At 40.4% G+C, this 23463-nt stretch overlaps 2 protein-coding genes and 1 long non-coding RNA gene across 3 annotated transcripts; 2 read left to right on the top strand and 1 right to left on the bottom strand.

The window, feature by feature from the left end:
- Positions 1–110: 110 nt before the first annotated feature.
- prorp (protein only RNase P catalytic subunit) lies at positions 111–14786 on the bottom strand. Its single transcript, XM_085442617.1, has 10 exons — positions 14079–14786; positions 13862–14000; positions 13405–13639; positions 12564–12862; positions 12330–12377; positions 12108–12240; positions 4365–4475; positions 2391–2542; positions 763–961; positions 111–673 (listed from the first exon to the last, which is right to left on the bottom strand). The coding sequence occupies exons 1-10, from the start codon at positions 14482–14484 to the stop codon at positions 542–544; spliced, it is 1854 nt and encodes a 617-aa protein (XP_085298743.1). The 5' UTR covers positions 14485–14786; the 3' UTR covers positions 111–541.
- On the top strand, positions 1437–3366 carry LOC146685935 (uncharacterized). The gene is made up of 2 exons (XR_014916967.1): positions 1437–2190; positions 2454–3366. It is a non-coding gene; the product is annotated as an uncharacterized LOC146685935 (long non-coding RNA).
- Positions 14787–15211: 425 nt separating the features above from the next.
- ppp2r3c (protein phosphatase 2, regulatory subunit B'', gamma) lies at positions 15212–22708 on the top strand. Its single transcript, XM_085441885.1, has 13 exons — positions 15212–15411; positions 15552–15676; positions 15934–16038; positions 16129–16241; positions 16949–17046; positions 17411–17481; positions 17581–17713; positions 20132–20187; positions 20326–20401; positions 20587–20723; positions 21453–21590; positions 21708–21767; positions 21846–22708. The coding sequence occupies exons 1-13, from the start codon at positions 15345–15347 to the stop codon at positions 22053–22055; spliced, it is 1389 nt and encodes a 462-aa protein (XP_085298011.1). The 5' UTR covers positions 15212–15344; the 3' UTR covers positions 22056–22708.
- Positions 22709–23463: the final 755 nt, after the last annotated feature.

The raw sequence follows: 23463 nt of genomic DNA on the forward strand, positions 1-23463 counted from the left end.
ATAGATTCTGGAAACTTGAGAAAATTCAAATTATATTCAAACTTGTGCTGCACAATTAAAGTTGTACTTCCTTAGATTTTTTTTCTTCTGGTTAATATTTTTAAAAGAAAGTGTTTGGATTTTTGTATTTGGTTTATATTCTGAGTAAAAACCAAATTGTTCCAAGCAGGATATGAGATATTTATTTATTGTATTTCTGTGAATGGGGGACTGTGTATAAAAATAGCTGTAAATCCTAAGCAGTTAATGTAATAAGTCTGCACTTTGATCACATCTTAATTGTTTTATTTAAAGTCCAATGTTAGTGGATGCACATAGCCAAAATTTGAAAAATTACATTTGTTGTACATCTTGTTCAAATATCCATGGATCTGGCTGTACCTATTATCTAATATTTAATCATATTAAATTGAAATATGATTAAAACAGTACAGACACTGCAGTGATGGTAAATGTTTATTTACAGGTCCACAGTTTTATTAAAAGTCTTCAGTACCAGCATTTTTTTTAATATTCCAAACTGTAAAAAAAAAGACAGTCTTCAGAGCTTTTTGTTGAGACACAGCCAGTGTTGTGGTACTTCATAGGTGCTCCTGTCCTCTGTTTCATCATAAGGGATGTGCCATGAGTTTCCTCCTGAGGTTTGGACAATGGTGTCATAGCTGGGAATACTCTGGGAAAACACAAACGAAAACAGAGTTAATTTTGTGATGCTTCCTTCTTTGAGCCTTGACCCTCTCTTCTCATGGTCTCATTCTCCACCTGAAATCGGACCCTCCTGCCCGCTGTGACGTGCCCGTCCACCACCAGTTGGTGCCCTCTCTGCCACTTGAAGAAGAGCCGCTTGGTGGCTCCATCTGGCAGGCAGGCCTTGTGGTCCCTCATCAGGTCCCTGCTTACAAACCGACAGTGGTTCCCAGAGTGCAAAGTAGCGTACAACAGGAAGGGGTCATCCTCTGAACTGAAAAGCACAAAATGCAGAAAATAAGCAGAGCTCCACATCTGAATTCATAGTCTGTGTTATGGTTTCCTATATATGTCAGCCACCCAGATTGTGTTGCAGCACCCACAAACACATTTAAAGAGGATCTTTTGATTCTTGAATGATTTTTAATGACATTTTTTTTTCTTTTTTCTTTTTTTTTGCTTGTGTGCTGCCTTTTAAACAGGCAGGTATTACCATCAACTTAAACACATCACAAAACAAATAAATTTCTAAGGTGTTACAGTTATCCATTTTCTGCTGCTTATTCGGGTCAAGAATAGTAACTCCCTCTCTTCAGCCACCTCCTCCAGCTATTTTGGAGGGACACCAAGGTGTTATCAACCCAGCCAACAGATTTAATCTCTCCAGAGGCTCCAGAGCCACAAGCTGTGGCTGTATAGACAGATTGCATTGTAGGTTTGCACAGTGCTTGTTGAGACAATGTCTTCAAGCCAAGACAGACATCACTTAAGCTTAAATGTAAAAACTCTGTTGGTCTGCATCTACTCACCATGCAGGAATGTCCCGCTTTGGCCTATTCCAGGACAAAGAAGGTCAGCAAGATAGTTTGAGAAGATGGTATTCAAGGAGCCATTTCTGCATCTGTGTGTGAATCAGTGAATCTTGCTACTAGCGAGCCTGAGACCAGCCGAAAGCAACAACTCTCAGTGCTAAATATGCAATGTTGCTCTAACATGACAAAGGAAAGCTAATGAAACATTTACAGTCCGTAAAGATGTTTTTTAAAACAATTTTCCATAATACAACAATTGTCTGTTTCCCCAGCAATGCCTTCCAGATCCTCCTAGGATCTTCCCAGGTCTGGATATCCTTCCAGTTGGATGTGCTGGAAAAAAAAAAAAAAACCCTCCAAAGCGAAGGCACGAGGGAGAAGCACCTCAACTGGTTCCTATTAACACAAAGGAGCAGCAGCACTACTCCAGGCTTCCCTCCGATCTCCAAGCCTGGCAGGCATTCTAGGGATAAAACTTCAGCTCTCTTCCTACCCTGACAGTCTGACACAATGCCCACATTTCTACTGACTCTACATCTGCCAGCCGACCTTATAATCCACCTTCGCATCATTGTGAATAAAGATCCCGAGACACCTCAACTCATTTGAGGCACAAACTCTCCCCCCCCAAACCAGAAGGAGCAATCGACCATTTTCATCCCGGCTGCTAACCACCCAGTGCATGCTGAAGGTAGCGCTCCAGTGAAACAAACAGATCATGCAACCGATTACTTTCATGAAGCAGTAAAAATAGTTACTGATTACCGTTTTACAGAGTAACTAGTAAACAGGAACATTCCCAGTACTGGTTTCCTGTCTATCCAATGGAACATATTTCATGCTGTTCTTTTTATATTATCGTTATCATTATTATTATCATAAGATGCTCACATATTGTCGGTAAAGAAACAGTGGGCCTTCTGCTGGATGAGGTTCATGTTGTTTCTGTCCCAGGATCTGGAGGGTCGCAGCATGTGTTTCCTTCCCAGCACCAGGACAGTTAGGCCCTGATGGTCGACGAGCTCTGACACCACCAGCAGCAGCTGAAACACACAAATATATGCCTTTCTTTATATTCACTTTCAAAACGAGAACATTAATAAATAAAAATAATTACTAAAATGATGGCTTGGATTTGGTCTACAATGCAAGCAGCTGATCCCACATGAGGGCAATGAGCTTTGGGGGGGGGTTATATGTTTCACATTCGGAAAAGCTGGAAGTTAGAAAAGACGTGTAGGTCCAGGAAGAGTCATTAAAGACATACAATATAAAAATTGCATACATTTGGATGTACATACTCATACATTTTTACATATGTATAATTTATGTATTTATTTTCCTATGAGTGGGCCTACATAGGCTCATTGCCTCAATAAAAATGAAGTAAAATGTCTGTGTACTGCAGTAATGTTTACTTCTTTAAGCTCTACAAACAGACATCTAAAGAACTGGCAGCCACAGGACAAGATGCTTTGTTACTGGAAGCTTTATAGTTTCTATTTCTAGTCTGAGTAGCACTGACTAGTCATGGCTGAGCAAGCTTTAGATAACCAGACTAAAAAACAGGAACGCACTGGCTGAAATGCCAATTTAGGGTTTTATTTGCTCTTTTAAATGTTTCGACACTCAGAGTCGTCTACTCCCAAGTTAATTATAGTTAACACAATTAACTTCAATTGAATAGTTTTCTGCCTACAAATGGAAAACTATGAAGCCACATTCTCTGATTTCACTGGAACATTTTTAAACTTTTATCTGCAACTCGCCTTGCACGTGCTTGTCTTACAATAGCAATAAAATGAGAACATGAAAAATGAAAACTGCATGACTCCTGGCCTTTTATTTGCATCTATATTGGCTGACACTGTATACAAAAAACCAGGACATAACTACAAATAAATTAACACATAATTAACACAAACATTAATGCTGGCAATGCTGTCGGGTACTTGAGCAGGTTACGCTGCGGTCTCTACAAAGATCAATCTCACAAGTCTAAATAAGCTGTTTCTTTGTAAATATTTGTTGATATTTGCAGTCGGGAAAGAGCAGCCAAAGCTGCAGGCTGCTCACAAATATTTAACGATGTTTCCAACATTTCCAGTGTTTCTTATCTCAGCTTCACTGTCAGCAATGTCTCTCAAAACTATGTGTGAAAAATGTTGTTTATAAAACAGTTTCTGATGTTCAAGCTGCAAATACACAATGCACTGTTTATCTATTTGCAGCCATTCAGCTTGTTTCATCTCAGTGAGCTGATGGCATGTAAGCAGTCATCCAGAACTCTGAATAGTGAATTCAGCAGGTAATTCATATTGAAGCAGTACGGCTGTCCTCCAGTTTCCTTTGAATAATATGCTTGATGTAAATTTCGATCTCTTTTGCATTTATTTTCATAAATTATTTAACTTTCCCACAAACTAGATGACTAGATAGGGAAATAGGCTCATCAGTCTGTACTTTCCTTTGTCTTGCAGCCACATATGTGAGAAAATTGGGGCAGAATAAGCCATCACACACTCACATCCTGACAGACACATGTAGGCAGGCTGACAAGTACTCTCATTACTGTTAAAATCAGGTACTGGGCAGTTTTACGTGCATCTCCCACATGCATGCTCTAAAAAAAAAACAAAAAAAAACAAACAAAAAAAAAAAAACTACACACACACTGCAGGTTTACTCATTCTGTGACTGGCAGAAAAGCCCCTGAGTTGGACAGATATGCATGTAGGAAGAAACCACTAAAATCAAGACTGTGTAACTATGTGTGAGTGAGTGCGGATTTACACACAGGGTCTGCCCTGTGGGTAAATCTGCATCTCACACTTTTAATGCATGTACACCTGTGCATATTCTTACTGTCTCTGACTGCTTGCTTTTGTCCTTGTTGCTATTTGCAACATTAAGCCCATCTACAACCACATCAAAGGCTGGCTTCCTCTTCACAAACAACTTGAACCGCTGCAGCTCCTGAACAGACACACAAACAGAGAGGAAGAAGAATTATTATATGTAAAGAGAGCGATATGTAGGGAAATAACAGTCAGTGAGGAGTTTTTATAAAGAAAGTGATCCATGAAGGTACAACAGGTACGACACAAAAGGCATCTAACTTAATTGTTCACAAAAACTTACACAAAAGCAGCACTGAAAATCAGAGAAGTACAACAGCGAGTGTCTACAGCCATCTGTAAAACATGGTGGAGGCTCTATTGGGGTTTAGTGCTATTTCAGGCAGTGGTGTTAGGCATCTTTTCAAAACTGATGAAATTATGATGTAAAAAAGTACCCTGAGATTATAATCCACCATGCAGAATTATGTGTAAGTTATCTGATTAGCATTAGCTTGAGTTCCCAGCATGACAATGATCCCAAGTGGGGAAAAGCACACCTGGAAAGGAAAAACACAATGAAACAGCAGGGTGGGATCATCTAAAAGCAGCCAACGTCGGTCCATTTGTACTTAAAGCTCATCCAAGAGTATTTAATTTCTAATATTTTATTAAGTTGAACTAATTAGCAGCTAACTGTGTCCTGCACCCATACAGTTTGTGGCAGGTTTGCAAGAATTAGCTGGTAACCTCTTCATCAAGCATGAGCAATTGTGGCTCCAAAACAACAACAACAACAACAACAACAACAACACAGGAGCCAAAAAGCGTCACAAACCAGTGGATGACATCGCAGTAGCTGCATCCATTGTTTATGTAAAGCCTATGTTATGTTCAGCAAAAAGCATAGTTGCCCTCTGTGCAATGTTTCCGATTGATAATTTGACCCGAGAGCACGGTTAATGTGCAGAAAACATCTGCAGAGGTTTCTAACAACATCATAGATGGTTAGTTTGCTACTGAGTCAAACAGCGTATCTGAGCTCCACCTGTGAGCTGATGGTTGGCTGATTTTCTCACCAACTGATCAAAGGCCTGCCAGTAATAAATCAAGCTGGACTTTCCTTCCCAGCAGGCAGATGGCAGAGTGCCAGCTAGTCCTCTGTGTTAACATAAAGTTTAATAGCATATTCAAATAACGCTTATCAATAATAGATAATCGTGTTTTGTTTTTACCTTTTAAGCTGCCTCAGACTAGTCAGACTAATATGTTAGCCCTTGGTGAGCCTTTATCTTTACTACACAGAAATCTAAGGACATCTGCAGCTGTTTTCATAACACCCAAAACATGCAGACCACAGGGGAGGTAAAAAGCTCCATCTATGCAGAATTTGTTCAATTTGCATTTCTTATAAATTTCACACCACATTTTATAATTTTTATGCACCACTCAGGTCAAAACTTGTAAAAGCTCTGAGGCAGCTTTGTGCCATAACAGGAAAGCTGCTTTGAACCTGCATGGGAACCTGTCAGTGCTTTCAGTTTTCACCAACAGCAATATGGAAATAGGCTGCTGTGAATTCCCCTGGAGTGAATCGTGATTGCATCCACAGTATCATGAACGCACATTAAAATGAGTGTCTTTAATGTCACGATCTAGATTTTTTTTTAAACTGCCACATGCTCTTATTCATGCTCTTATTAATTTTGACTGCCTAAACACACCAGTCATACTCACTCATTCTGCAGCAATGTTTGATTAAGAAGAAAAGGAAGAAAGACAATAAACGAAAGCCGCAGACGAGCAAAGAATATGAGGAGAAGAAAAGAGAAAGACAAAGTCCAGCATAATTATCCAGGGACTTTCCAGAGCTGATATGTGAAACCAGCTCACTGTGCTGCTGTGGATTACACGACTACACACACACACACACACACACTCATAAAAAATGCATAAGCTTATAGTATCACTTAAGTGCCACCTTTATTACACAAAGCACAGTAGGGTACTGTAAACATATCCATTCCCACTGAGCTGTGTCGTGTGCACATAATTAACTCTATCAATTTCAGCTCAAACACTATTTAAAAAAAACTTCCTGCCGAGTTTAGTTCATCTCACTTCTCAGTTATCTCACTTCTGACACTTGTCATCATTTCCCCCTTTACATTTTGATTGGAGTCTACATTTTATATCTGCTTATGCACCAAATAAATATTTAAGATTAAAAGAGCCGGTTTATGTTGACTGCGTTTTCAGCCAGCCACTGTGCTGCTGGACTGTGCAGCCACATTCTGCAAAGTCCAGCAGCACAGCTCTGCAGTAAAAGTCCAGACCGTAGAGCCATGAACCAACAAAAGCAACAAAGGAGGCATTGAATTGTTCAGTAGTTGAAATACTATATGAGTACTAATGATGATGTGCCCCTGCACGAAGCAAACGATCTGCTTTTTCATAAAACACAGCCTAGACTGTGCTATTTCGCATTATGTTAAAGCGTACTATAGCCACAACACTTTATCAAACTTTTTGTGAAGTAGACAAAAATTTTGGACAAGTAGCCGCGCCAGAAAACAGATACAAAAACCGCATCCTCGTATATACGCTCATCTGCTAGTATTTTTTTTTTTGTAGGTACAGCGGTTCAACTGCTTGTTAACACAAATATCTAACCTGACAATCATAAGATACTCATTGCTTTTGGGGATGTAGAAAGGGCCAAGAAATTCAAATCATCAGAATGAGGAAGAAAGGTATTTGTGTGGATGGGATTTTCCCACACAATCATCTCGAGAGTTTACAGAGAATGATCCGAAAAAGAGAAAATATCCAGTAAGCTGCAGCTCTCTGGATAAAAATGACTTTTTAATGCCAGGGGTCAGAGGTCAAAATGAGCAGACTGTTGATAGGAAACAGTGGGAACAAAAAAAAACAACATTCATGACAACCAAGGAATACAGAAGAGCTTCTCTGAATCCACAGCATGTCAAACCTTGAAGCAGAAGGGCTGCAGCAGCAGAAGATCACACCAGATGACACTTCTGTCAGCAGACAGCAGGAAGCTGAGGCTATAATTAACACAGGCTCACCAAAACTGGACAACAGAAGACTGGAAAAACATTCCCTGTTCCGATAAGTCTTGATTTCCAACGGTAGGATCAAAATAGGGCACAAACAACATGAAAGCATGGATCCATCCTGCCCTGTCAAAGGTTTAGGCCAGTGGTTGTAGTGTAATGATTTGGGGGATATTTTCTCAACACAATTTTGGCCCCTTAGTTCCATCTGAGCATTATTTAAACACCACAGCCTACTTGAGTATTAAAGCTGGATGTAAAGCTGACAAATCTGCATCCCCTGTGCAACCCTGTTGTGGAAAAAGGGAGAATTCAGGCAGTTCTAAATGCAAAAGGGGCACTAGAAAGGTGTAGTTACTTAGGTAGCCCCGTAGTACTAACCAAGTTAGTACTAGGTTAGTATTATCATGTTCCATTAATCACTAAAAAAACCCTGCTCTGCACCAGCTTATGTAATCAGAATAAGCTAATGTGGTGACCTCACCAGGTTAAAAGAGACCCACCTCTCACACTGAAAAGTCTGACTTTAGGCTCAGTACATGTCAAACTCATAACTGAGTGGTGGCCAGAAGCTTAAACACAAATGAGCAAACCAAAAATTGCTCCTACAGCGAGGCTCTGCATTAAAATCATGCTAATGTTAATACTGTTTTAAAATAAAAACAGGATTAGTGCATTCAGAGTTTATTCACAGCGACTCTCTCTGTGGATAAAGGGATGTGTTGTTGCATTCTCTGCTCTAATAGTCAATCTTTGACCTCTGCTATCTAAACATATATGAGTGCTATTTGAAAAGTAAACAGACACTTTGTTTTTTTCACTAGTTATCACCAAACAAAGACCGAAACAAACTGCCGCCTTTCTTCCCCTTTGTGCTGATGCCCTTCTTCTACCCCTTTTCCTTCCTTCACAAGTTGCTTAACTCTCCTCTGAAGCACTCTGTTTGCCCTTGAAATAAACTGCCTTAAATGGGGAATTAACAAAGCTAATTTAAACTGTCTGTCTGCTCAGCAGGAGGTAGCTGTGGGCTACGTTCACATGGCCGTCCGCATGCTGGAAATTCCCTTAATTGAACCAACTATAACTGAGCCAGATAAAGACACAAGAACATGTGCAAAGCGAGCCCTATTTTAATAATATGTCATATTATTAACCACACATTGCCGGTGTTGCCCAGTTGTTGTTTTTTAAATAAACTTCATTTTATGTTTACTTTAATTGCATTATTAAAAAAGGAGTACATTCCAATCCAATGAAAAGCTTGTACCTTGGCTCTCGACACAGACGCTGCACATATGCATGCACAGCAAATAAGGCTCTTACAACACAGCCATAATTCAGCGTTTTAAGCTTGTTTGTAAGTGCACTGCTGTCTGTCTGCTGCTGTCTGTCTACATATTTGCAGTCACATAAAGAATCCAGCTGAACGCATGTAAATGATCTCATTTTCATTTCATGTTACTTGGAAAATTCACGAAGCAGAAAAAAAGCCAAACATTCCCCTTAAACAAATAAATTCATGGGAAACGGGATCATTTACTTTGTTGCCAAGAAACTCACGTACATACACAACATCAAGCTACAAGCACAAAGACAGCGAGGAAATGTCCATGCAGGCTACGTTCACAGGTAACAAAGTCCACCTATTTCCTCTGAAGCTCACAAATACACCCTTCATTTGTTTAGTTCATGTGAAAATTGAGTGGAAATTTTAAATAGTTAAATCACCTTGCTCTGAATTGGGTGGGTGTTTGCAAAAACCACAACCTCTGTTATTTTCCTGTTTCTTCAATTTAATCAATTAGCTAAAGTAAACTTAATTAGCTGTGTAAATATGTAAATCATCTTTGCAACTTCCACTGAAATAAAGAGGAAGACTGACCTTGTGGCCAACCCACATGACTTACTTTTGTACAGAAGGCCTTTGTCAGCCATCCAATTCATGGTCACCAGTGGGCTGGAGCCTATCCCAGCAGCCATATGGCTAGAGGCAGGGTACACAGTAATTGCCCATAGGTGTAAATGTGAATGTGTCTCTGTGCTAGCCCTGCAGCAGACTGGCGACACGTCTAGCATGTACCCTGCCTCTTGCCTTGCTTATCCAGCAAGACAAATCTCATTCTGCATGTATTCCATGAACATGAATTGGTAGTAAAAGAGTCTGCGTGCAAACTGGTCTGTTGCACTGCAAATAGTTCAGCTTCTGCACAATTTAAGCAAACAACATATAATATGTTAATTAGTGAACTTTAGAGGTGCTGGCTGGGTCTCAGTGAAGTTCACTGCCGGCTCACAGTCGTTTAAATCATCTTGTTTAATCTCTAGTTCACTCTGCAGACAAAAGTAGCCCACATATGATATTTCTGGCTTACATGTCTCATATCTGGTTTTTCACAACAGCATGAACAGCGCAAACCACATGGAATCTGATCTTTTGTGTTCTATTTTGGGTCATTTTCATATGAGCCTACATCTGATAAAAATTAGTTGGGTTTTTTTTTTTTGCGCAATGCAATCTCATGCAACTTTTGTCCCTCACCTGACCTAAAGTACTGTGCACAAGTCTTGGGGCACTTCTTATTATAGAGAAAGCAACAGTGAGTAAAAGCTGGTGGAGGCTTCATCATAATTTGGTGCTGCATTATAGCAAAACTGATGAAATTATGCAGTAAAGTACCATGAATTTTTGATTCACTGGCAATACTATCTGGAAAGTGTTCGATTGGCAAGAGCTTCGTTTTTAAGTATTGCAATGAATGCAAACACGCATCCTGAAATCTCTCCATATTGTGACAGATGCAAAACTGCTGAAGCCTCACTGATCCACATGTACTGGTCTTGTCCCAGTCTTGTTCAGTTTTGGACAGAGGTTTTCCATACCCTGTCCAGGATTCTCAATGAGACGCCGCCCCCTTGTCCCCTTCTTATTCTGTTTGGCATCAGTGGGAATGAGGCGTTTCTACTGGCCTCTAAAAGACAGGTGCTATCATTCTGTTCGGTGTTAGCCAGGAGGGATATTCTACTGAGGCGGCAGGATGTGGCCCCTCCCAGTTACAAACAGTGATTACATGACCTCATGTCATGTCTAAAACTGGAAAAAAATGGGTTTTTGTTTTCTTTTTTTTGTTATTTTCCTTTTTTTTTTTTTTTTTTTTAAATCTTTTAGAGCAAAGTGTATGGGCTAATTTGTGGTCCGATCAAAAATCAACTGGCTTTTCCTGCACATTAAGAGTAAATGTTCACTTTAACAGTCTTTGTGCTTGCTTCTGTGGTGCAGAATGGCCTTTGCGATGTATTTTTTATTGTCTGGAGTCTGATTTTGTCCAAATTTACAGGATAAAGCCAAAAAAACTGCTGTGATTTAAGTTTTGCATAATCTAACGTAATTCTTATCTATAAATCAGAAATTGAAAGTACAGCTTCCAGATGACTGGCTGTCCCATTAACATTAAAAAAAAAAAAAACTGCAAAGGCCAGAAAACCACAAAGGATGTGGTGATAACAGAACTGTATCCTCCTCTGATTTTTAATAGTTAACCACAGAGTCATATACCCCAGCTTAGGGAAATAATCAATAAAGTCTTGGAACCAGGGGGACAAACAGCTGCCTCACTGCACCTAAGAATGTCTATAAAACTTGAAACAGAGATCTATTCTTTTGACCAGCTCAGACTCTGCCAGCTTGATGTGCCAGCCGGTGTAACAATGACGCCATCTAGCAAAAGACAGCAAGAAAACAGCTGAGAAACTAGTGCGCCATAAAAATCTAGTTTCAATATTTTACTTTACTTTTCAAACATCTACATGAATGAACTGTTATTATTTTTTTTAATTAGAAAAAAGAAAACATCAATGGGGGTCATAATTTATCACGCATAACAGAAGTGTTGCAGATCTAAATTAGAAACTGCGGTAAAATGAAACCAGTATAACGGTTTTATAAGGTGTTATAGGTGCGCAACTGCAAAAAACACACCATTGTGCCCCAAAGATAAGTGGTTGCTAGGCAACATGACACCATTCACAAACACTCACACAGATTTTGTGTATTGTGGTAATATTAGCATTTTCTACTTTTCTACTAAAAAAAACTAGGAAAAGGAAGAAAAGAGTAGAAAAGAAAATATGAGCAAATGTAAAAGAAAAACAGAGTAAAGCGACCAAAAGGAAACAAAAACAGCAAAGCTGAGGTGGAGGAACGTAACAGGTCAAAGGAGACAAAGGGAAAAAAGGAAAGAAAGGAAACATTATTAAGAAAAAAAAATTTAGGTTTGTATTAAGTTTTTAAAACATACTTGTGTCTCTTTATGTTAAATTACGTGAATGCTTAATTCACGGGTTGAGATAATGGCATTAAAAATACTGGAGTGGTTAACCTATCTTTGCAGCCTTATTTACAGAGTCTACACAGACCTTTGTGGAATATGAAAGGAACAACCACAAACAAAACGAAATGCCTCTCTGATCACACCCCCTCCCCCCACATTAAATCACTCTAACTGGCAGCAGCACTACTCCCCCTAGTGGTGACGGGGTGTACAAAGAAAAATCTCATCTCCCTCTTACAGGATGTTTGAATGTTCTTTTTTCGGGCTGCTTCTTTATGTTTACAGCTGTTTGTTCGTCACTTAAATATAACAATAAATAATAATAAATTAAAGTTCAAGGTCCCTGTGTGTATGTGTGCGTTTTACCTCTGGAGTTGTCTTGGTGAAAACATCTTGTCCCTCAATGATGTCTGTCATCACTCTGTCTTTAAGCTGCTGGTACTCCTCAGCAGTCAGCTGGATGGACTCCAGCTCAGACCCACAACTCCTACATACTCCCCTGAACACATGCACACACATATATATGTTTAAATGACACACACTATCATAATGGAGGTACGTACATACATCAGAAGTGGTTTTTATTACTTTGGGGTGGCGGTCGTCCAGCTGCCTGTCCATTCCTGTCCTGTCAGGCTGATTTTGGGAAGGAGCACAAGGAGAATATACACTAGAGTGATTATGTTCACATGTTGAGGTTTGCCGTTAATACACGTCACATTGAAAATAAATGCAGGGGAGCAAAGCTTTAAAAAAAAATAAATCACATTTTAAGAAACAGGATTTGTTTTGCATGCATGTGCTTCCCTATCACGGTCCTACCTCTCAAACCAGCTTTTGATGCTGCTGGCGAGGCTCTGCTGAGGGTAGATCTGGTTGTTCCTCATGTGCAGCAGAATTCCCAGGTGCCTCTCCTGCTGTTCAGCCTGTGACATGGCACTCGTTCCCTCTTCTCCTTCCTTTTTCCCTGCCACTTTAAACAGAGTCTCCCATGTCTCCTGGTGAGGACTCAGTCCATTGTCAATTAGCTCATCATAAAGAGCCCAGGCAGTGCTTGTGTCACCGTGCTGCATTGCCGCTGCGATGACGTCGCCATAGTTGCGTGGTGATGGACTAAAAGTCTGTTAGTAAATAAAATCAGGTGATAATTATGGAGGAAAAGAAAGCTTCACCTGTGAGCTCGCTCACATTTGAAACAACCTGAAATATAGAAAACTACCTCACTAATATCACGAAATCAACCATCGTCATCTGCAGATGATAAATGACAACAACCTTTGAATCAAGGTGCTTTACGTTCTAAGGTAAAGACCCTACAATAACACAAAGAAAACAGAGAAAATCACAAAAGTATAGAACCCCCCCACGAGCAAGCTGGTTCAGGTTTGTTCAGGTTGAGAAAGTTTACGATTGAACATTTATAAGTTTATCAGAACTGAACAGAAGCATGGCTAATTGGTTTGTATAGACAAACAGGAAAAAAAGGAGTGAAAAAGTGTAAGAAATTAATTTTAAGCCTCAGAAAAACAACTTTTAGGTTAATATTTAGCTTAGCAAATGACAAACACACGTAATGAATTCTGGCCTAAACTAAAAGTGCATTTTTTTCCTCACTGAAATACTTTTCATAAGTTTAATTTTCTCCTAAAAAAAAACTGCTTACTTTCTTGAGCTCCTGCAGGATGTTGAGAGCCTCCCTCCACCTCGCTGTCCGGCTGAAGGCTTTGATAAAAAGACTGGAAGCTCCTGTGTCCAGAGAGGGGAAACTTCCCCGCATGATGTCATAGACGTCAAACACCTCAGCGTCATGGCCGCTGCTCACACACAGCGTCAGGTATCGCAGTAGCAGCTCGTAGGACAGTGTGCCAGTCTCCGTGGCTACAAAAGTCAGCAGGGACCTGAAGAGGAGGATTTTAAATGAAAGTAACATGGAGCTTTTTCAGTCCTTTAATGCTCTCACTGCAGCATTCTGGATTAAATGAAGGATTTTCAGGAAGCTTTTAGAACAGCGACTGATCTAAAATGCCTTTAAGGTTCCTCACAGCTCCACTGGAAGTCATCCAGAGTCAGTATCTGTTTAATCACCGTAGGGCAAATTAAATCTTTCATTTAACTCTTACTTGGCAACATCCAGCTCGCCCCCAGAGGTGAAGAGAGCTTTCATCATTTGGATTTCAAAGCGAGGTGGATTTCCCTGAGACTCCTTCAGCTTCTTCCACTCATTGGAAGGGAGCGGTCGCTCAGGAGGCTGCAGCCTTCCTGTAAAACATCCAAATAGTCATCCAAACACATCATGAGCTGTTAAATATCTGAAGAGAGGTGGTGATGCATGCTCACCTGCTCCCCTATCTGACCTACGTTCAGGCTCCTCTTCATCCTTATACTCACAGACCAGAGGCGCCCTCCTCCTCAGTATATCCGCCGTCCTCTTTGCCGTTCCAGCAGCAAACACAGATTTATGGATCCTCTGCCGGGGAGCAGACCTCTTATCTCCTCCTCCATTCACTGTACCATCCTCTTCACCGCTTCTGATGGTGCTGTTTCTAACCCCACCCTGCCCTTTAGTTTGTCCACTGCTGCTTCTGTGTGTCCGTCTGACACCCAGGGTGAGGCTGGGCTCTCTGCTGCACACAGAGAGAACCCAGGGAGGCTGTAATGTGGAGAAAGCTGGACGTCCATGTTGGAAAAAGAGCTGCGAGGACTTTAGAGATGTTCTGACTTTCAGTATGAAGGTAGAGCCCATGTTTGGATGATTATAGCGAATGATTTATGAGCACAGCAGCTGTAATCCCACTTTAAATTTAAACTGTTTTATTTCTCATACACAAACTAAGCACACAGCTGACACATGACGTGAATTACATGAACCTGCAGGTGACACCAGAAGCTCACCTTCCTGTTTCTACGCGTCCTTCAAAGGCTCTCTCGCGCTCTCGTTTCGTCCATAAATCTGAATAACTACAAATACAGCGCCTGAGGAACTCATTCAGCTCATATCCCTCTACAAAACACACCAGCAAGAAGGCATGGATGGAGTCGCACACCTGACGTCATCAACATTAGACAACGTCGTTTGTGAGGTATCAGGTTTTTCAAAATAAAAAAGGAAATGTCATCACCCATTGATCATGAGAATAATTTGTTATATATTTTATAGTTAAATATTTATTTAACTTTTACATTTATTTTATTTACATGTAGCTTTTGTATCATATTATGTCCAGATAATTTTCAAGAACATAGGCGATGTGCAGAGCTGGAGTAAATGCAGAGTGATAGAGTTAATAGTGATAATGAGCCATACTGTGGAGATATGAGATTAAATCGGCATAAGTATTGAGTCTCTCCTTGTTTGCGATGGCGATGAACGGGTTGAAGTCAGGCAGTAGTCGCTGTGTGGACTAACAGGGAGCAGGTTGAAGAGGTGGAAATTCATTTCTTTCTCGTTACTCTTTTATTTTGAAAAGCACCGACCGGAAAAAAGTTCCCTTTACAGCTATTAGCTTGATGTTGTTTGGGTAGCACGGCTATTTTTTTTACTACAAGTGGAGATTCGTTATTAAAATGAAGAAATCTCACTGTTAGCTTGTCTCCGGAGCAGAGATGGCTACCGAACAGCAGCCTAACTGGGCGGATATTCTTAAGAGGAGGTTAGCAAACTCCAAAAGAGGTAAAACAATGTAAACTGTGTTTAGCTGGCTAACTTGAATGTACACTATCGATTTGTAATCAGTTAACTAATAAGAGTGTTCTTTTGCCGGATAGTTAATATTTAAGTTGGTTTTTATATTGTGTTTTTCTCCGGCAAAGACGAGAAGAGCGAAGAGGAAAATAAATCAGAAGAAACGGAGCTTTTCTCCAAATATTACACCGAGTGGAAAGGAGGAAGCAACAGCGGCAGCTCCTACAAGACCATCCCACGGTTCTACTACAGGGTATCAAATCAGTTCAATACATATGAAATCTGTAAAAGTCAAACAAAAACCTTAGTTTTGGAACTATTTTCTTTCCAATGTCTACATACGCCATCCAGAAGCAAACGTTACAGTTCACACACAGTTGTATTCAGACCTTTACATCCAGTCAATTTAATCATTTAATTAGTGGTAAGAGAGGAAAGTGTGATGCTAATTATTTAACTTGTGCGTAGTTGCTTGGACATGGCCACTAGATGTTGGGTTTTTTTCTGCAGCTGCCAGCAGAAGATGAAGTATTGCTTCAGAAATTAAGAGAGGAATCCAGAGCTGTCTTTCTCCAGAGGAAGAGCAGAGAGCTGCTTGATAATGAGGAACTGCAGGTAAAACGCACACAAATATATCATTGCTTCTTCTGCAGGTAAAGCAACACAAACTTTGTTTTTTCTTATGTTTCCTTTTATTTTCTGCAGAATTTGTGGTTTCTGCTCGATAAGCACCAGGTGCCTCCACTGACTGGAGAAGAGGCCATGATCAACTATGAAGCGTACCTGGAGGTGGGGGAAAAGGCTGGGAGCAAGTGCAAGTGAGTGATAACAAGTTCTCAACCCTAAAATTCATTTAAGTCTGTATTACACTGCTGGACTTATTCAGTCTAATTGTTAGATATTGATCACAGAGGATGTTAAATCAGTAAAAAGCATTTCCCTTAGGCTTGATCAACAGCATATCAAAACACCTATGGGAAATGTAGTTAGTAGTAGTAATAGTTAGTAGTCTATGCTCCCATCAAAGTTTAAGTCATGTGGGTCTAAGTGCACGCAGATTGTGCACGTATTATTAGGCAATTCTAGAGCTAATACATGTAAACAATCACTGACCCTCCAGGTATTTATCAGGCCCAAAACCCATGTAGGTGTCCCTCCAGGGTGTGCATCAGCCACTCTGGTCAATCTTGATAACCTTAACCCAATCACTGTTTCATTTAAATGTCTGCCCTATCAACTTTTGGTGCTACATTATATGTCTATCACGGTGTCCATGGGTAATTGGTCCTTAAGAAACAGCTACCTCATCTAACGAAGGCAGCAGGCATCCAAATTACTGAACTTGGGAAAATTTGTGATGAAAAATAAGAATACGGGACTCTTTCGAAGGAAGAGTGACCTTTAATGTGAGCGCGCTCAGAGCCTGAAGCAGAAAGATTGTGTTAAGCGAAAACAGATTTTGATGTGAAGCCATTAATATGTTTGAGTAAAGTTTTAATTGTTTTCTTTTCTTTCTTACTTTCAGAAAATTCTTCACAGCCAGAGTTTACGCCAAGCTGCTGCACAGTGACCCTTACGGGCGGATCTCCATCATGCAGTTCTTCAACTATGTCATGAGGAAAGGTTTGGACCTTTTTTCCTCTGCTTTGTTTCCACAGAGCCTCCTAAACAATATACCGTAAATTCTTTTCACCAACCACCTATCCAAGATGAGGATATAACACAAAATGCAATCAAACATCCATAGTACTAATGCTTGTTTCTGTTACTCTGTGCCATAGAAAATAAACTGGTGCAAATTTGCTATTGAAACTATGCTTTAAGTTACTGAAAGGAAAAAAAAAAGATTTTAGGTTTAGATTGTTTCTTTTGTGTTTTTCACCACTGTAACTATCCTGTTGCGGGCTCAGAAATACTACAATAATATTGCAAATTAAAGAGTTTTCACTTACCCTTCTGTTTTCTGTTCCTTCTCATCTACATCCAGTGTGGCTGCATCAGACCCGGATAGGCCTGAGTCTGTATGATGTGGCTGGACAGGGGTACCTCAGAGAGTCGGTAAGTTCAGCTCAAGTGACTTTAAAACAAAACAAAATAGTTTTATCTCAAGTGAAAATATAAATGCAGCAAAATGGTAATTCTTTTGATTCTTTGTAGGATCTAGAAAATTACATCCTGGAGCTGATCCCCACTCTGCCTCAGCTGGACGGCTTGGAGAAGTCCTTCTACTCTTTCTACGTCTGCACCGCTGTCCGCAAGTTCTTCTTCTTCCTCGACCCACTCCGAACAGGTGAGAGTAAACCCCATAAGAACGTGGCATATTACCATGCAAGTCAAGTCAAGTGGCTTTAATGTCATTTAAGCCATGTGCAGTGGTACAGTACACAACATTCCTCCAAGACCATGGTGCTACATATGACATATAACAGACACTTGCATGAACCAGGACAAGTGCTGAAAGATTATAGAGCAAGACAGAGTTGGTTTGCTAAACCTGAAATAAGGAAAACTCTGGATTTAAGTCTGAGTAACTCTCTGAGCCTAACCTGCTTGCTTGGCAGGATTTCTTTCTGCCTCCTCCCCTCCAGCTGTATCTGCAGCAGCTGACTCATTTCCTCCATTTATGCATCAGTGATTAATGTCTTTTGTTTAACATTTATAATCAATCTGTCATCTGGAAATGAAAAGAAAATATTATTATCTCCTCAGAATAAAATCTGTAGGCTGCTGTAACGCAGCCGTTAGGTTTGCAGTCAGTTTCCCTGCACTGAAACATTTGCCTTACATTACTGTAAAAAACAGTGTTTAAATAAAACTGCTCTGTGTGATGCTTTAGGTATGTAAAAGTCTGTGATCTGTCATTTGTCAGGGTGGGGTCACTGTCACAGTCACACTGAGAAGAAAATGCCTGTCACAGATGGAATTTTTATTTTATACCAGTCATCTTACAGCTCATTAATTATATAAGATCAGCTGAAGTTTAATCTCAGTTTAAAGTAAAAATTTGTTAACCCTAAATTTCTGAAACCAGAGCCTGATGGTCACTGTAAGGACTAACTTATTGCAGCTTTGCAGTTATTACAATAATAATTACAATACGCAAGACATAAGGAAAAATAATCATTTTGATCTTTATATGGAGCTATTTGCCATGTTTCCTGTGTTTAGGTTGTGTTAGGAGTGTAGAAAAGGTTGATTTTGGTTATCACACATAATATTTGTGGCTTCACTTCTTCACTTCCTCCCACCATCGACTCACTTCAGTTTGCTTACCGGACTAATCGTTCCACAGACGATGCCATATCTCACCTGCTCCACACATCCCTGAGTCACCTGGACACTGGCAGAGGGAATTATGTTAGGATGCTGTTCGTGGACTACAGTTCAGCATTCAACACAATAATTCCCTCTAAGCTTTTCACCAAGTTGACGGATCTAGGACTCAGCTCATCACTGTGTCAGTGGATCCTCAACTTCCTCACAGACAGACCCCAATCAGTGAGGGTAGGAAAACAAGTCTCCCCCTCCATCTCACTCAGCACTGGAGTGCCTCAGGGCTGTGTTTTAAGCCCCCTGCTGTACTCACTGTACACTTATGACTGTGTTGCCACATCCGACACCACCTCCATTGTCAAGTTTGCTGACGACACTGTTGTTGTGGGCCTGATCTCCGACAACATCGAGACGGCCTACCTGGAGGAGATTAGGAACCTGGAGACCTGGTGCCAGGAGAATAACCTCCTCCTAAACATCAGCAAGACTAAGGAGCTGATCATGGACTTCACTACAAAGCAGGCGAGGAATTACAAACCCCTCATCATCAGTGGCACGCCAGTGGAGAGAGTGGACAGTTTCCGATACCTGGGTGTCCACATCACTCAGGACCTGTCATGGTCCTGTCACATCAACACCCTGGTTAAGAAAGCCCGTCAGCGTCTCTTCTTCCTCAGAAGACTTAGAGACTTCCATCTGCCACTGAAGGTGCTCAAGAACTTCTACTCCTGCACCATCGAGAGCGTCCTGACGTCAAACATCTGCACCTGGTTTGGGAACAGCACCAAGCAGGACAGACGAGATCTGCAAAGGGTGGTGCGCTCGGCAGAACGCATCATTCAATCAGAGCTCCCTGACCTGCTGTCCATCTACACCAAGCGGTGCAAGTCCAAAGCTAGGAAGATTATGATGGACCTCTCCCATCCCAACAATGGACTCACTGTTGAGGTCTGGGAAGCGCTTCCGCTCCCTTAAGGCCAAAACAGAGAGAATGAGGAGGAGCTTCTTCCCCCAGGCTATTCGGGCCCTGAACCAGGTGTAGCACTGGACTCTCCCAAACACATCACTATAAGACTGGACTCTCACACACGTCACCACACGCACCACCACACATTTCCTATAATTCCTATAATTTATAATCCTTATCTTTATAATCTCTTCTGCTATTTGCACATTCTTTACTGTAAATTCCTAAGTTAATTTGTAAATTTTTGTAGTAAATTGTAAATATTGTAAAACTTTTCGTCTGTCATTTAATGGTCGGGCATTGTACAGCTACAAGCATTCCACCCCCATGTCATACTGTGTATGGTTGTGTGTGTGTGTGACAAATAAAATTTGAATTTGAATTTGAATTTTTTGTGGAGGTGTTGGTTTTTTGGTTTGGTGGGTTTTTTGTTGTTGTTTTGTTTTAAGTTATCTTACTTTTCTCCAGGAAAGATTAAAATCCAAGACATCCTGGCCTGCAGTTTTCTGGATGACTTATTGGAGGTATTTTTTATTTATTTATTTTTCCTTGCTTGATCACACACAGTCTGTTATAGGATGCCAATAACAATTGAACAATTGAACCCTAAGCAACTCTTCCTCTTATTGATATCATCCTTTTTCTCCTTTCTCTGTCACCAGCTGAGAGACGAGGAGTTGTCTAAGGAGAGTCAGGACTCCAACTGGTTCTCGGCCCCGTCGGCTCTCCGAGTCTATGGTGAGATAACATCTGGACACATCTGCACAGCAGGATACCGGTGGTAATTGTATTCCTCTGTATTTAGAGGAATGTTGGTGAAAGGCCCAATTTTGGGTCAGTGAAGTTGGAGTGCTCTGTGTGGCATGTGTCTGTGTATCAGTGCCCTGTACTGTTGCTTACATCTGTGTTTTTAAATTGTGCAGGCCAGTACCTGAACCTGGATAAGGACCACAACGGCATGTTGAGCAAAGAGGAGCTTTCACGTTACGGCACGGCCACACTCACCTCTGTGTTTTTGGATAGAGTCTTTCAGGAGTGCCTTACCTACGAGGGTGAAATGGTACGGTCCATAACATTAACCGCTGGAGTATTGACTGCTGTGGCAGAGATGTTTTTGGTGGTGAGATCAGGTGACTGTGAGGACTTTCTCACACATCTTCAAGCAAACAGATTTAATCCTGAGCTGCTGACTGAGTGAACTCTGTGTGATCTCCTCAGGCAGCTAACACACATGCACGTCTAAAAGCAGTCGCTATAAATCTACTATACTGGCCACGGCTCCCATGTTTAAATGCCTAACTTTACATTAAAATAAGCATATTTACAGCCTCTATAGGTCTGTAAATACTTTACAGGGATGATTAACGCTTTAAAACTTTGTACCTCTTTTCCTCATTACCTCAGTTGTTATAGAGCTGAAGATTCACTGCATCAAATTGAAGCTGGGCTTATTCACATGCTGTTTTTATTCTTTGGCTCTCGTTACTGAACTGGACCTATTTTGTGCTGTGGTTCCTTTTTGAATCATTTTAAATGCACTGATGAATAATTTGCCTCACTGTGCAGTTTACTGTATTAACAGACTATCCAAGTATTTTATTAGTTTGCTATTTAGCACTAATCAGCAAATATCTAACCAGACTGGCTAAGCAGTAGCTCATAACTTCACTCCACCCTCTTGTCCAAATATGGCTCCAAAAACTAACGTGTTACTTCCCAAAACATCATTCCTGTGGTTTAAATATTTCAATATTTGTCTGACATGAATGTTTCTCCTTCTCTTTTCCAGGACTATAAGACCTATTTAGACTTTGTTTTGGCTCTGGAGAACAGGAAGGAGCCAGCAGCTTTACAGTACATCTTTAAACTTTTGGACATGGAGAATCAAGGACACCTCAACGTCTTCTCCCTCAACTACTTCTTTAGGGTATCGGCTGCACACGCTTCCGTGAAACGAAATCAAAAGGATTGATTCAGCAGTTTGTTTGTTTTTTTTCATTCAGTCTTTCTTGATCATTTTTCAGCAGTTTTTTTTTCTCTTCAGGCCATTCAGGAACAGATCAAGCTGCACGGACAGGAGCCGGTCTCCTTCCAGGATGTAAAGGTACATACAGACAAACAGCACCTTATGTGGCCGTAATGGCCGTGGGCGATATTTTTGAACATTTAATTCTCTCTTTAGGATGAGATCTTTGACATGGTGAAGCCTAAAGACCCCTTCAAGATCACACTGCAGGACCTGGTGAACAGCTGTCAGGGCGACACAGTGGTCAGCATCCTGATTGACCTCAACGGTTTCTGGACCTATGAGAACAGAGAAGTGCTGGTCGCCAACGACAGTGACAGCGGCGGGGTTGGCGGGAGCAGCATGGCTGACTTTGACGATACATGAAGATGTTTCGGGGTTGAAACGTAAAGAGAATTTGATGTTTTACTCCCAAAAAATGGCAGGACATTGACCCTTCTCACCCGCACACATGTGAAGGCCTCGAAGGCTGGAAGACTCTGAAGGAAAAAGGAGGAATGTGCAAATGCTGATCTTTGTGTAAATACTGATCTTTTCTCCTACCTGTGAAATCTAGGTGGGTTTACTACGAAGGTAATTCAATATAGCTTTCTTCATCTGGTCCTGTGAGGAAGCTGCTGCTTCTTCTTCCTCACAAAATTTAAAATGTTCAAATGGGAATAAAATTGAATAGGAGTAAATTTAAAAAATCAAAAGGAAATATTATAAAATGGTAAATAAGCACAGCTTTACTAACACCTGGTAATAATTTGTTCTCTTTAATTGACAGTTAATTTACATCGAGTAGCTTGTTTACATTTAATTTTGGCATCTTCCGTTAAAGACCTGCTGGCTCATTAAATTAGCTTCGTAGTAACTCCCTCTGATTTACATGTGGGCTCTTTTTTTTGTTTTTACTGGATTTCCTTTGTACGTTTTGTGAAAAATGCTCCTTTAAATTTCTACTTTAAATTATGATTTTCTTTAGAACTAATGTTTTTGTAAATTTTTGTAAAATTAAACATTAAATGATAAATGGACCCCTTTTCCCTTCAGAACTGCCGTAATTCTCTGTGGTGTAGATTCAACAAGATGCTGGAAACATTCCATGCTGACATGACAGCATCACACAGTTGCTGCATATTTGTCGTGATGTTAACCATGAATTAATCACAATTTCTTTTTTTCAAAGCTGAGTTCAATGTTATTCGTCACACCCAGGCCTGATTACAAATTACCTGTTAATTTGACAAATATAACCTGTCTGACAAAATGAAGTATGGCTTTAGAGAAAATATTCTGTGGCCGGCCGAGACAAAAGAACTTTTACAGTCCTGTTACATCTGGTTTGCTGTAATTGATGAAACAAGAAAATCTTGAATGCTCAGCCATCAGTTCATGCTCTGAAGCTCAAGCGCACTCAGATTATGTGGCATGACAGTGATCTGAAACAGACCAGCAAGCCCACCTCTGACTGACTCAAAAACCCAAAATAAGAAATATGGAGTGACCCAATCATAATCTGGGTTTAAATAAGAATGAGATTATTAGAGATTACCTTAAACAGGCTGTTTAAAAACCTTCTAATGTGTCTGAAATGCCAGTTACACGAACACTTGATTGCAGTTCTTGCCAAGAGTGGCAGAACTAGTGATCAGGTTTAGGTGACAATTACTTTTTCACACAGGCACAGGGATAGTTCTTCACAGCACTGTCTATAAAAGAAGAAATAAGTCACACTGTACAATTTTCAAAACAAAACACCCTTTTGATTATTTAAAGATTTTATTTACAC

This window comes from Copadichromis virginalis, linkage group LG19 (genome assembly GCF_057382275.1).
Source record: "Copadichromis virginalis isolate Kocher_CV1m ecotype Utaka linkage group LG19, C_Virginalis_male_GT1.1, whole genome shotgun sequence".
Taxonomy (NCBI): Eukaryota; Metazoa; Chordata; class Actinopteri; order Cichliformes; family Cichlidae; genus Copadichromis; species Copadichromis virginalis.

Excerpts from the sequence above, each read along its gene's own strand:
- ppp2r3c (XM_085441885.1), top strand. The coding sequence starts at position 15,345 with ATGGCTACCGAACAGCAGCCTAACTGGGCGGATATTCTTAAGAGGAGG. Across the intron at positions 17,714-20,131 it reads CCTCGACCCACTCCGAACAG|GAAAGATTAAAATCCAAGAC; the intron begins GTGAGAGTAAAC and ends ACTTTTCTCCAG. Across the intron at positions 21,591-21,707 it reads CCCTCAACTACTTCTTTAGG|GCCATTCAGGAACAGATCAA; the intron begins GTATCGGCTGCA and ends TTTTCTCTTCAG.
- prorp (XM_085442617.1), bottom strand. The coding sequence starts at position 14,484 with ATGGGCTCTACCTTCATACTGAAAGTCAGAACATCTCTAAAGTCCTCG. Across the intron at positions 13,640-13,861 it reads GGCGAGCTGGATGTTGCCAA|GTCCCTGCTGACTTTTGTAG; the intron begins GTAAGAGTTAAA and ends CCTCCTCTTCAG. Across the intron at positions 12,863-13,404 it reads TCCTGCAGGAGCTCAAGAAA|ACTTTTAGTCCATCACCACG; the intron begins GTAAGCAGTTTT and ends ATTTACTAACAG.